The sequence below is a fragment of the Cyprinodon variegatus genome, unplaced genomic scaffold (genome assembly GCF_000732505.1).
Source record: "Cyprinodon variegatus isolate N-32 unplaced genomic scaffold, C_variegatus-1.0 Scaffold31, whole genome shotgun sequence".
Lineage (NCBI taxonomy): Eukaryota > Metazoa > Chordata > Actinopteri > Cyprinodontiformes > Cyprinodontidae > Cyprinodon > Cyprinodon variegatus.
The window spans coordinates 466,844-480,280 of record NW_015150484.1 but is presented as its reverse complement, the minus strand read 5'-3'; the positions used below and the strand labels follow the sequence as shown (position 1 = coordinate 480,280).

General features: G+C 40.5%; 2 protein-coding genes across 15 annotated transcripts in view; both read right to left on the bottom strand.

The window, feature by feature from the left end:
- The window catches only part of LOC107101682 (collagen alpha-1(XXIII) chain-like), a 185,511-nt gene extending 181,075 nt beyond the window's left edge, over positions 1-4,436 (bottom strand). For 3 of the 13 annotated variants that reach the window (XM_015400749.1, XM_015400732.1, XM_015400741.1), the window contains exons 1-2: positions 3,812-4,434; positions 3,155-3,224 (exon numbers count right to left, since the gene is read on the bottom strand). In XM_015400749.1, coding sequence (XP_015256235.1) covers positions 3,155-3,224; positions 3,812-4,108 — 367 coding nt within the window. In that variant the 5' untranslated portion in view covers positions 4,109-4,434. Of the gene's footprint in view, positions 1-3,154; positions 3,225-3,811 lie in introns of all 13 variants that reach the window. The other 10 variants (XM_015400756.1, XM_015400765.1, XM_015400703.1 and 7 more) reach the window with 8 other exon arrangements.
- A 351-nt stretch (positions 4,437-4,787) lies between these two features.
- Positions 4,788-11,361, bottom strand: LOC107101755 (dual specificity protein kinase CLK2-like). 2 transcript variants are annotated; one of them, XM_015400797.1, is made up of 13 exons: positions 11,231-11,361; positions 10,130-10,287; positions 8,526-8,766; positions 7,793-7,895; positions 7,433-7,499; positions 7,209-7,325; positions 6,842-7,008; positions 6,662-6,756; positions 6,455-6,584; positions 6,292-6,374; positions 6,134-6,213; positions 5,572-5,662; positions 4,788-5,430 (listed from the first exon to the last, which is right to left on the bottom strand). In XM_015400797.1, exons 2-13 carry the CDS (start codon positions 10,285-10,287, stop codon positions 5,218-5,220), a joined length of 1,545 nt encoding a protein of 514 aa, XP_015256283.1. In that variant the 5' UTR covers positions 11,231-11,361; the 3' UTR covers positions 4,788-5,217. The 2 variants fall into 2 exon arrangements, with proteins under 2 accessions (XP_015256283.1, XP_015256292.1); XM_015400806.1 differs by lacking the exons at positions 7,793-7,895; positions 10,130-10,287; positions 11,231-11,361 and having other exon boundaries at positions 8,526-8,716.
- Positions 11,362-13,437: the final 2,076 nt, after the last annotated feature.

Genomic DNA, 13,437 nt, shown 5'->3' with positions numbered 1-13,437 from the left:
CTGATTGGTTTATTTGGCCCGTCTATCACCAACATAGGCCAATCAGCTAACCAGTATTTTCGCCCCTTCCCAAAATTACTTCAATGGAAGGCTTCCAGATGGATATGTGGAGCAAATCCATCTGGCGGAGTCAGGTTAGTATTCAAACTCCTACATGGATGAAATGTTGATTTCAGAAGTGAGGGTGTGGGCAAGTATTTTTTAATATAACTAACTTCAGGGTGTTTAACCATCCAATCACAGACCCGATTCAGCGGAGCATCAGATGTTTGTAAAGTGAGCTTCTCAGGAGTCACAGCGGTGACAGCCACTCACACAAGAAAAGACGGAGGGCCAATCGGGAGCTTGCAGGCGGTTTAAACTCAGGGAAGTGGGCTTTAGATTTAGCTGGAGTATTCCGCTTGTTTCAGGTGCTCGACGAATGTCTGTACAGTAGCGTAACATTGTTTTTGGGCAGTTAAAAGGTGCAGGGGACATTTCCCTCCCTGTCCCCCCAAAAAATATGTCCATGAACTCCCACGTATTTCAACATTCTTGCTCATTAAATACCACAAACTTTATTTTGTGTCAAAGATTTTTGTTTTAACCAAACCACAATTAGTGCATAATTTTGAAATAACAGAAAAGTGAATGTAGGGTTATTTGGTGACATCCTGCACCGCCATGTAAACATTATTATTGCCTCTACATCTTTCCTATTCTGTCACCTCTATCTTCAATCATCATGACACTGAAACAGCTGGCCTTGGTTCTACTTAAATATTCTTCTGTGCACATCACATTTGAGGTCTTGCAGGATCTGGACTTTTGACTGAACCATTTTAACTCATGCATCTGCTTTAGTTTGAAATTCCCACTCAAATCTGCAGTCTTTACATCCTCTAATGAGTTTAATTCCAGTATTTTTCCATGTTAGCTCCTGTTTCACTTCATTTCAACTCTGTCTTAGAGGTTTCCTCTAAAAACTGTGTGTTTTGTGACCAAATGTCCAAACAGACACAGAAGGCCATTAAGGAGAGGGTCAGAAAATGCAGAGGCCGTAAAAAGAGAATTGTCGTCTGGTATTAGGCTTGTTAAACAGCTTCTAAATGCAAGCTTGAGAAACGTGACAATACACCCTGTTCTACGTGGGACGCAAAAAGCCTCCACATGGCTCTAGTTACTGCAGGCACCGGAGAGGTGTTCGAGTGCAAGTACTACAGCTCTGTATGGTGGGCAGCCTGAGTGAAGTTGTGTGCGAGCCAGTTGAACGAGCGGCTGGGTGCTAACTGCAAACACCTGAAGCTTGTAAGCAGAGTTGTTCTCAGTGACAGTTTGCCTGAGTCTTAACAGCTGTTGGCCATCTTGTATCTATGAGCATAAAAGTGTCACAAAGTGAAGACACTAGGGGTGAAAAAGTTCCTCAGATCAAAGTGCTGCATCTAATGACACCGTTTAGGCTTTTTTTTCCAGCCAAGATGTTCAACGTTACGAGTGATTTCGTTTTTTTAAGGGAAAACTGCCTCTTAGAATCATCCATGAATGTTTTAACAGCCTATCATCTCCAAATGAGCTGCAGAAATGCTGCCCCCTGTTGGCGAACAGGTCCTTATGAACCAGGGAGTCAGTGTTAGGGCATAACTTTCATGGCAGAAATGCCACTCATGATGTGTGACAGGGCGGCTCTCACTCACACAGACGGGGAGAAATACCGCGGCCTGTGATACCGGAGGTGGACAAGCTCAGGTTTCTATGCCGGGACCTGGTGCTAAAGGGGGGAGGAGGGTCTCCTCTTACGGAGTCGTGATGGGAGAGGGGCTTCTGTCGGGACCCTCAAAGGCAGAGGGTCCAGAACTCTGATGTGCAACCGCTCAAGCACCCGCATGCCTCTGCGATATGAACTGTAAACTTTCTCACAAGCATGCAGATGGGATTCAGACATGGAGCCAAGGGACATTCAGATACCTGCATATTAGTGCATCCCTGACCACATAACTTTGTAGAGGGTTACTTTTTATTTGTCTTTGTTTAAAGAGATGATAGCAAGAATCTATTGGGCAATCTAACTGCAAAGTCCAAAACAAAAAGGTTCACAAGCAGACGGCTGCATCAAAGCTGAAATAAACAACACAGTCCTTTGTTTTACTAAAGACGGAAAACAAACCACATCACCAAACCAGAAAATGAGAGGAAAAAGACAAAAAAACACTTTAGACTCATGAATAGATGCAATGAGGGATTGGATTTCAATGCAAAACCGCTTCATTCCACAACATTTCAGGGGAATATAAAACACAACCCAGCATATAGATTGATGTGAGGTAATAACTTGATTTGCATTAATGGGGTTTATACTAAAACATCTTAAATATTTGGACATTCCTGTCAAAATTTGGTCCAGTTAAAAGATTTTTTGTATAAATAATATGTGGGCATCTCAAATATAGCAAGATCTAAATGAAACATGTTAGATTACCGGAAACCAACACTGCGCATCACCTTGAACACACAAGGTCAAACATGGAAGTGGCAGCATCAAACTCTGGGGATTTTTATTTTTCAAATAAAAAAAATAAAAACTTGTAATTTCAACTGTAAATAAATGTAATGTGTGAATCTTAGCTTTGATTAAGCACACACACGCTGTCATGAACACACATCCTGTTCCTACAAGCCAAAGGATTTTGCCCTTTACCGTTTCCCCTTCCATAGGTCAAGTAAAATATGTACACTATCAAATACGCAGCTGGTCAGCAGGTCACTCAAACAGGAGCTCGAGGCTCGCTGGTATGTGTGGGCACCTCACAGCACGTACATCACCCTGGAACAGCAACTTAACCCTCAATCGGAGCGATAGCATCTTCCTAAAAACCACAGGAATCACAGGGACATGTGTGTGTGTGTAACATGATGTGGAACACACACCGTTCTCCACCCAGGGAACTATCACAAACCTCCTGTAATAAACACCAGAAACCCTCCCCCTTCCAAACTGACCCAGGTCAGGAGGGATCAGGCTGGACCCAGCCTTAAAGACTCAGCCAAACCTTCTACTTCAAGAGTAGAAAAACTGCTTGCACATCCTTTAAAATCATATTTGAAGAGAGAGCGTTTATTTATTCTATGTGTTTTGGAGCTGGTGGTCTAAAACATGAAAAAGCAGATATATACGTACCTGGAGGACAGGAGCACCCTTGGCCAATATCCCTAGCTGTCCGCAATTTTGGCATCAGAGCTGCCATTTTCTGCAAACATAGAGTTCCAGTAAGAAAAACTGAAGAGGGGCGAGAAATGCTACATTTAAAACAATCAAACTTTTATTTAGAGCATCCCAGGGTGGGCTGACAGACTGTACGCCCTTTGCCATAGCAACTTATTATACAGGTGCATTGATCAGGCTTTTCCAAGTTGATGCCAGTTTTTGGTTTTCTTTAAGGTCCAACCTGCCCATTAAAATTGTGTTTTTGTTCTAAACATCATAAAAAAAATAAAAATACAGCAGGTGTTTTGATAGAAGTATCTATTTTGATCCATCACTAAAGCCCATGCAGCAAAGCATGGCATCTCCAAACTTTTAAACACAAAGTTTAAAATGCTTGCTTTTAGTTGCTATGTATATTTTTGATCAATAATGTGGGAAGAAGTGGTAATATCATTAGAGCTGATCAAGATACAATCACCCTATTTCCCATCTTTATTTTATTAATGGGTGCATCTATGATCCTTTATATCCCTTATCTACTTATGGCGCTGCAATTGCGCACAGGATAGAAAACATTCCCCAACTATTACAGATTTATCTAACAAGAATAATCGATTTCTGATCATCTACCTCCTCCACCAGCTGTCCCACTGGGGCGCTGAGCGTTGAAATCAGGGTCCCATCCTCGTTTAGGAAAGTTCTCTTCGGAGAAAGGAGGATTGATGCCTTGTCAAGCTCCATGTGCAGCCGGTTCTCCAGCTGGTGGGTCCTGAAGCCCATCAGAAGACACACGGTGATGGAGCTCAGAGACATGAGCAGACAGAGCAGGAGAGGAAAGCCCGGCAGCCACCGCTGGACCCCGGGCTTGGTGGCACATTGGCACTCCGGCTTGCTTTCCCCGTCCGAGCCGCTGTTTCCTTTCTCCATAGTGAGAGCTCCCAGAAATACAACCGAAATTCCCTTTTTGTTAAAACGCTCCAGTTAAGTTTTGATAAAGTTCGTAGCGCTCCTTTCGCAGTAACAGCACAGAGGGATCAGGCGTTAAAGCGCAGTTCTGAATTAGTCCTGGACTAGGACGCAGCAGTGCGCGCAGGATTTGGAGCATGGATAGATGGGAGCGATCTGGAGACCAAGCACACTCACACCGGAGCTTTCTGCAGAGATGGGACTGGATCAGATGTTGTCCTATACAAAAGTTGCGTATTAAAGCGGCGTGGCTGCGCCGCCCTGCCTGACCACGTGGGAGGCTGCAGATTGACAACAGGGTGTGAGAATGACCTGGGAGGATCACAGGGAATCCCTCAGGGCGCCAAACTCACAACCAACCTTATTACCCCTGCACCTCTACTTAACTGCCCTGAGATTTATCAGTTGGTTTTTCAATTAGACACCCCTTCATCAAAACATACTGTTCATCAAGAATCCCATTAAAATTAAAATACTTTTGTAAAAAAAAAACTATCATAAAATTCTAATTGGAGCCATTCTGATAAATGAAGTCTTGAGATCAAGATGTTTTATTGCAGCAAAGTTTTTCAAAAGGATCCATGCTGCCATCATGTGGACAACTTAAAGTACTGCATAGAAATAGGAGGCTTACTCAAAATGCTTCTTCCCTCTGGTCACGTTTATTGACATATGCAAAAAATAAGTACATAACCAGACAATTGAAAAGGAAACAAGGACTATTTACAAATTTTCAGCCTGCTACAATTTATTTGAACAATACCCACAACCCTAAAGAAAGCACTGGTGAGCAAGAATTAAAAAGATTTGTTCATCTATATCAAGTAAATATGCACAGAATGAAAACTTTAATTGAAAAAGCTTCAACTAGAATTTAAATAAAGTCATAAATTGAAATTGACATGAAAACAGGAAATTATAAGTCTTAATGGCGGTTTTAATCGACATAACAGCAAAGCGGGCCAGTGACTGATACAGTCAAGAGGAAATCTCTCCTGGAGAGGTGGGACGTAGAGGCCGGTAGCACCATCGTTCTCGTCATGGTAACAGCTGGGTTCACATTTTCAGCCTCATTTGCTACCATGGCTGCTGCTGCTGGAGCTTCTGGTGCTGCTGCCTCTGCTGCTTCTCTTCCAGTTACTGCTGCTCTTGTAGTAGCAATCGAAAAAGGGGTGTCTGAGGGCCTGCTCCAGACTGAGCCGCTTTGCTGGATCGTATTCCATCAATTTCTCTATCAGGTCAAAAAGGAGCCGGTGGTCTTCACTTCTGGAAACAATGTAATGCTGTGGAGGAGAGTAGGAGGTTATAGCAATTAGCCAACAAGGCTACAGAGAAACCAAAATATCTCTAGCTGGTTAGTTGTAACAAAAATATATATATTTTTCCTAATCAGGTAAAATCAGTTTCTTTTCTGAATTCTGTACCTTAAGGGGTTTGCAGTGCTTTCTGACGTATCTCCCAGCAGAGCTGTGAACATCCCAGTCCAACTTGTTTCGGTGGACATATCGTCGTTTCCTAGGGGGCGGAAATAACAGACCAAATTAAATATCAAATCTCATATTTCTAACACTTGAAAAGCCTAATTTACACAATTAGAAGCTTGAAAAAAAAACTTAAAAGTGAGACCCAGGAGGAGGGATCAGTTCAACTACAGTGAATATATTTAAAAATGCATTTCTCCATCTTATGCAGCGGATTCATTGAGATCAATAAGACCTGCATGTCAAGGGTAAATATAAAATGAGACTGTTCCCAAACAAGTAGTCAATTGTCAGAGAATTTTATTTGTAACACTTTCTTGTTAGTAATAATACTTTAGGGACTTTTAACAGAACAGCCAAGAAGAGCTGTACTAATTGTTTTGAGCGGTGTTAATAGCAATTTGTTTGATGATTACAAATGTATGAGACTAAAAGAGAAGTGCAGAAACATCAAGCATTTACAATCAAAATGCAAAATATAAATATTATTGGAAATGACGCTTACTTTGTTTTCTCCAGAAGATCTGTAGGGATGGGGCCCAGTACTCTCTCCATCATAGCCAGATGCTCTTTACTGTCATGGGTCTAAATAGGACAACAAAGCCAACATCATTAAGTACAGTAATGATCAGAACGGTCATTCTGCTCTCTGCTGCCACCTACCTGGAAGAGGGTGGTTCCAAGGTAATACTCAATGAGGATACAACCAATACTCCAGACATCACAGGAATGATCCCAGCCCAGGTCTGAAAGACACATTTTACATCATTCCACAAACCAGGCAAAGATGCTTTTCATGTTTTCTCACTGTAATAAAAAGACCCACCTAAAATAACCTCAGGTGCACGATAGTGACGAGTTGAGACGACAGAGGTGTGGTGCTCATGATCATAGGTGGCGTTACCAAAGTCCACTATTTTCACATCGGGGTTCTTGAGTGTTCGCTCGTCTCGTCTCTGAGAACAAATTACAGGCTTAATGGCTGTAACTTCAAGTTGAACAGCAATAGCGTACGTGGTCGTCATTAATTTACCTTTGATCGGTTGTATTCCATGTCGTAGTCTGAATCTATTAACAGAATATTCTCAGGCTTCAGGTCTGTGTGAGTCAGTTTGTTCTTATGCAGAACTAAAAATGAAAAAGAAGGAAATTATTATCATTGATGAAAACATTTGTTATTCATATTGGATGCACAAGACCGAGCTTTACTTACATTTTACAGCTCGGATGATCTGGTAAGCCATATGCCTGATCTGCTTAACGGGGAAAGGCTGGAAGTTGTTTTCCTTCAAGAAATCGTATGTGCTGAGGCCAAGCAGCTCAAAAGCAATACAGATGTGGCCGTGATAGTCAAACCAGTCCAGCATACGGACACAAGAACTGTCAAGGGAAAGAAAGACAATATAGCTTTAAAACACAGTTTTTAACACTAATGCAGAGATGCAACAATTTGCTGGAGATGCTGTGGAGAGATTCTCAAGCTGATAACTTATTCACAGTACAGTACTTGGGGAGGAAAAACAAAAAAAAAACACCCAACAGCCCAACTGGTCCGTCTCTACTATAAAGAATTAACTTACTATCTTCGGCCAGCATCGAGTGTGTTCAGGTGTTTCAGCACCTCTACTTCAGACAAAGCTGCCTCTCTGTAGCGGTCTATATTTTTTATAATCTTCAGAGCCACTCGAGCCCCATCACTGAAATCCATTAAAAAATGTTTTTATCAGAATTGTTATACATGGACATAACTTCAAAGTATAAAGATTTTTACTAAAAAAAAAAAAAAAAAACAATCTCGACTTACTTGTCATGATCGATACACTCGACAACCTTCCCAAAGGCACCCTCTCCTAGAGTACACACAATCTCATCTATGGGAAATACAGAGGTAAAATTAGACAAACAGCACTGAAAACATGAATACAGTTACAAGCTTTTATCCTATCATTTCTGTCTAGCTACAAAAACTGGCAAACAGATTTTTGCTAAAAATGTTAACCAGAAAATTAATCAAAATGAGAAGATTTCATTTAACTGTACAGGACAAATATCTCTACATCTAATCTAATGTTGGAAAATATCCAGTCAACCAGAGTGAGAGAGACAAAGTGTGAACAGTAGAAAAAAAAAAAGAAATAAAAAATAAAGAGTGTATATTCTATACATCTCGCTTTCAGCATGTCTCCATTGTGATAGATGAGGTGACCCTCGCCATCATCCTCAACACTCCTGGATCTTTTCCTGCTCCTGCGGCGATGGCTCCTCCTCTGCACCGGAACCGCCGCAATCCGCCATCACACCAATAACCCAGCCAGCCAGCACCCGGCCACCACAACGCGACATCGTCATTCATTCAACCAGGCCAAGGGGGGAGGTGAAGGGGTGGACAGATTCAGGCCGTTCAGTAACACCACCGGAGGAATGGGCGGAGCAGCAAATTCAAATTCAGCCCCGTCAGAGAAAATGGGCGGCGGCCACCACATGGTGTGTGTTACAGAAGAAAAACAACATGGCAACAAGATTTTCAGATGAGAGGTTTTCTCAGAAGTACAGAAACACTTCAACTTGATTCTTTAAACTTTTTTTTACATAAAGCTTTTTTTTGTAAACTTTCAAACAGTTTAAATTCTCTAAATCATGTCCCATCACCGACCACTAGGATCTTGTCAAAGATACTGGGTCCATTTTCTCCTGCCCCTTTCTAAACACTCAAAACCTTTAATTTTCTGAATCCTAAAGCATTTTACCTGAAATTAATAGACATGCTAAACTATAAAGGGTACGACAGATATAAGAAAGAGATGGGTATTTAGCATTGGCTTAACACCCATGACAATGAGCCATTTAGTATGGAGATCTAGAGGAAGGAAGAAGAGGGGAGAAGGAGTTTCCCATACCGAGGAGGACCTGTGTCGAGAATGACTGCGTCTGTGTCTTCTATCTCTGTGCCTGCGACTGCTTCGCCTGCTGCGACCACTACGGCCAGATGATTTGCTGTAGTGGTGCCAGTCGAGATCTCTGTCTTTGTAAGCATCTTCACAGCCGTCATTGTTGCAGGCCACATCCAGGCTGCGTTCACGGTTGTAGTCTTCCTGAGAATCCAGCCTCTGGTTTAGATTGCGGGCCTCCAGGTAATGCCTATTGACACAAAGATTGAAACAAGATCAACAAAAAAAAACATGCACTTGAAAAGGCAGAGTCAAGCCATGTACAGCTTTGGGGTTGACAGAGCAAGCACTAAAATCAGGTCTGGATATGATGGTTCTAATGGTCAGCCTTTTGCCTGACACTCTATCCCTCAACTTTTTATGTAACATTTGACAACAGCAACGTGCTGATCTACAGCCACCAACTAGCCTGAATCGCATTCAATAAGAGGCCGCAATGCCACCATGCAGTTTATAAACAGATCAACAGCAGAAATAGTCCTGCTATGAGTCCTAAAGCCAACATGTAACTCTACACGTTTAGGTGAATATATTCAGATGCATAACCTGCCCTCTACTAAAAGACTTCACCTTGACAGACAGCCACATTGGCAAAGTTAAACTGCTAGGCTCCACAGGATGAGGGTGTGTAATATCTGGGACTTATGTTATTACTTGATAAGGCAAAAATGTAGGTGACCCCATTTCTACTGATCAAGCATATCGTCAATAGACACAATATATTTTGTTACATAAGTTTTACTTTATTCCAGGTCATCAGGTGTTTCACTTAAAGGAAACTTATCGCTGCATGCTGTGTTCACACCTTAAAAAGACCAAAAAAAGCCACAGCGGCTTGCCACCCAGTTGGTATCGGCTGTCTGTCAAGAAGTAGTCTGCCCATCTACAGGATTAAAATTAGAGTGGATCTAAAAACAACTGATGCAACCGTATGAACCACCATGCATGCAGGCCTATACAAACATTAGTATTACTAGCAAATCATAAAAAATGTTATTTAATGGAAAAAAAAACACCAACTTTGCTATTTGAGAAAACTTAATGAGAGGATTTAGTGCATAAACTGATTTGTTACCACTACAGGAAGTTTTTCACTTAAAAATACACATAAAATGCAAAATTGCATTGTTATAATTAAGTTACCAGAAACTTATCTTTCCTACATCTGCTTGCTCGAGGCAGAAATAATAAAAACGAAATCTGAGAAATGTTATCTGATCAGTAACTCCCCCCCCCCTGAATATTTCCAGTACCAGCATCACATACTGACCTCTACTGGTAAATACTGCACTGTACAATGATTTTAAAACACCTCAACAACACATTTGACTTTAACAGCAAATTCAGACATCCCTTAGCTGTAGTGTGGAAACTCTGCAAATGGCTGATCAAACCAACAAGTGAAAACAAGCATCGATTCTGTTCTTGGACCATTGAATATGCATCTGCGCACTACTGCCCATTTTTGAAAAACTGTAACTAAAATTATTTAGCTAAAAAAAAGCATAAAGTTCAAATTAATTAATATAGATTGTTGATCATTCAATATTTACCCATCATATGTCTTGTGATGGGGAGATCTCCTGGATCCATTTTCTCTTTCGCTGCTGTGTGAATCCCGTTTTCTGCGTTTGCGACACTCCATCCTTTCTTCCCAGCCATACTCATCCAGCCAGACGCCAGGGGAGCGCATTCGCTTTGAGTGGCGCATCTAGGGCAGATAGAAACATGAAAGAAACACCTCAAATTTAACAATCTACAGATGCATTAACACGTTTATTTGCAAATCTCTAACTGATCAAGGTTGTTATCTGCATTGCGATGGAGTTCGGAAATCTACGATTAAAAGGGGCGATGCGACGCTCATAAGTAAATAATACCGGGGAAAAAACTTAACGAAAAATGCTTTAGTGGCTTGAGTTGAAGCTCGGATTTGGGGCTTTGATCAACCCATGGCGCGTTAAACTACTCGAAGCAAACAAGATCCGCCATGTTTAAGCCGTCTGCTTTGGGAAGTGTTAAATTACATTAGAGGAAAATAATGCCGCTAAACCTAATATATCACGTTTAAAAAAACAGCCAACGAACAACTACATAAAACATTCATAAATTGTGCAGTCAATGACAGAAAAATAACGCTTGGTGCATCATGATATAACGAACGAACAGCGCCATTATTCTGCTATTGCGGAAATGCTAAGGCCTTCGGGTGTTGCAGATTTAAACTGCCTTGCTCCTTAGAAAAATGCAAATTTTTATTCATCTCTAAGAAAAAAAACTTTAGTCTGGTTAGGGTTAGACAACAATTAGCCGATATATTTATTAACTTTTAGCGTCAATAAATTGAAGCCTCGAGCTTTTAGCGATGCCCTATCTAAGTAAGCACACACACACAAAAAGAGAAAAATGGTGAAAATACGTTTTTTTTTGTCTTCCGAAATGTAAAGAACCGCATTGAAGCTAGGGTGCAGAACGTTTAAGAAACAAAGGAAAATTCTAAAGAAAAAAGCACGGCAATTCGCAGAGAACGGTTATGTAACAGCAGAGTATTTGCCAGGTTAGCGAGGCGTCGAATTTCACAAAATCCAAACGGTCGAAACAAGACAAACACATAATAAATGTCCGCTTTTTGGCATATTAAGAGATCACCATACCTTTAGTTATGCTTCTGGGGCTCAAATAAAAGTAATTATCGGTTGATTGAAGATAACGAACAAAGAATCTGGAACTACGCCTGCGACTAGTCGTCTTCAAAGATGGCGATTTTCTGTAGAAGGCGATGGAACTTTCCTTAAGCAAATACGATGACGAGGGACAAACGAGCTCCGCCCGTCGTAGTGCCTTATGGGAAATGGTGTTCTGAACCAGTAAGCCATGACAGCATGTTAAATTCATGTTAATGACTATTGTTAAAATCAAAGAATAGGCCTAGATGGAGGGAAGAAACCCCAATTATAATAACTTCACTTATTTAATGCCAAAATAAACATATATGAACAAAGTTCAAACTCTATTTTTGCCTAAAGGGAAACAGAGGTATAGCCACCAATCGATAAATATATATATATAATTATTTTTTTTTTCACACTCTAATACATTCTTCAGGGGCTCTAGAATCTCAATGTATCAGGATCTTTTTTTCTTTAAAGATGCTATATAAAAAGTGTTTGACCACTTTGATATAAATCATAAATAAATCAGGGATTCTCATCACCACACATCACTGGCAGCTCTCCACACATTCAGGCAGCTAACTAAAGTTTCTCCAGCATGTTAATAACACCACTCTTAAATCGGACATCCTTCCCCTGTCAGAGACACCAAAGAAAATCGTCATGCTTGAAGCAACTGTAAAGAACATATGGAGGAAGACTATAAATGGAAAAGGGAGTGGTTCGATAGGTTTGTCATCGACTGCTACAGAAGAATTGCTTATGCAGCAATCGGCATAATGGGAGGAAGGAGTAGGAAGGCCATCCATAGCAGCATAGAGGCAACAGAGTAAGCTTTTATGAGACTGTGCATAAAGGAAAGGCAAGTTTATTTGTATAGCACAATTTAAGGACAATTCAGAGTTCTCTTCATTAATTAGACAATACAATAGAAAATAAAGATTAAAAACATGATAAATAGCAAATAACATAGATGGACCACAACCTTAAACTACTAATACCTCAGAGAACAGTTTGTCTTCAGCAGTCAAAGGAAGTTCTAAAGAAACTTAGACTTAAGAACTCAGGCTTTCAGGATTTACAGTTTTCTGGAAGTTTGTTCCAGATAAGTGGAGGATAGGAACTAAATGATATTTCTCCATGTTTGGTTCTAGTTCTGGTTGTACAGAGTGGACTTGAATTTAACTCTGCCCGACAGCGCACCAATCCTCTGGTGCCGACCTGGATAACTGGGGGGTGATCCCACTTTAGATTACCAATGTCTCAGTAAAATTAAGTACCTCCTGGTGGCACCTACAACCTTCCTCCCCGTGCTTAGAGAGAGCGCTCACATTCCTATGCGATGGTGCCTTTCATCTCCCCAAAACAAAATTATCTTTCATTTTGAATGTATGTTTTTTAGTAATATACTAATTTTAGTGCTTTTGAAATTATTAAGCTATTCATCTTTAATTTATTAAATTTTTCCACTAAATAGATTATGTTTAGTTTTTCTATTTTACTATTATTTTATTATGGAGAAGTAGAGGACTTTCTCTGAGCTAGTTTTCCAGTACTTGATTTCTAATCATCTTTAAGTCTGTTAACACCCTGCTATTTTGAAATTTAGTTTTTGAAATTTTCTTTAAACTGTGCCGACAGAGAATTTATCTCACCGTCTCAAAGAAGAAATGGTTCGTTTTGATCCTCCCGCTGACCTCCAGGGACCTCGATGCCAGAAGTCCTCTCTTCCTTAAGCTTCTACATGGGGTTCTGAGGCTGGAAGACTGTTTCCTTCAGGTGGTGCCTTATCCTTCTGACGATCGCTGTCCTTGGAAAAAAATCAGTCGTAGGAGAATTCCGTTCGTGTTCGCCAATTTTTGTGTAAAAAAAGATTTCAACTATACAGTTAAAGAAAACAGAGATCGATGAATTTTACTCAGTCGGCACTTTATTTACTTTGCAAACTAAAGGAGAACAAGACATTTACATTTACAGCATGATGGTTTCCCTGTTCTAACTAAACAGAGTTTGTCTCCCTTATTTATGTTGCTGGAAAAAACTGAAGGTTGGGTCACAGTCAAAACAAATTAAACACACTTTAACAAACCTTGGGAAACAATTTGGCTTGTCATGGGAATAAGTATGTCTTGTCTAAAATCATCCCTCTCTCAGACATTTTCTCAGCCTTTCAGGTAAAACAAACTGAA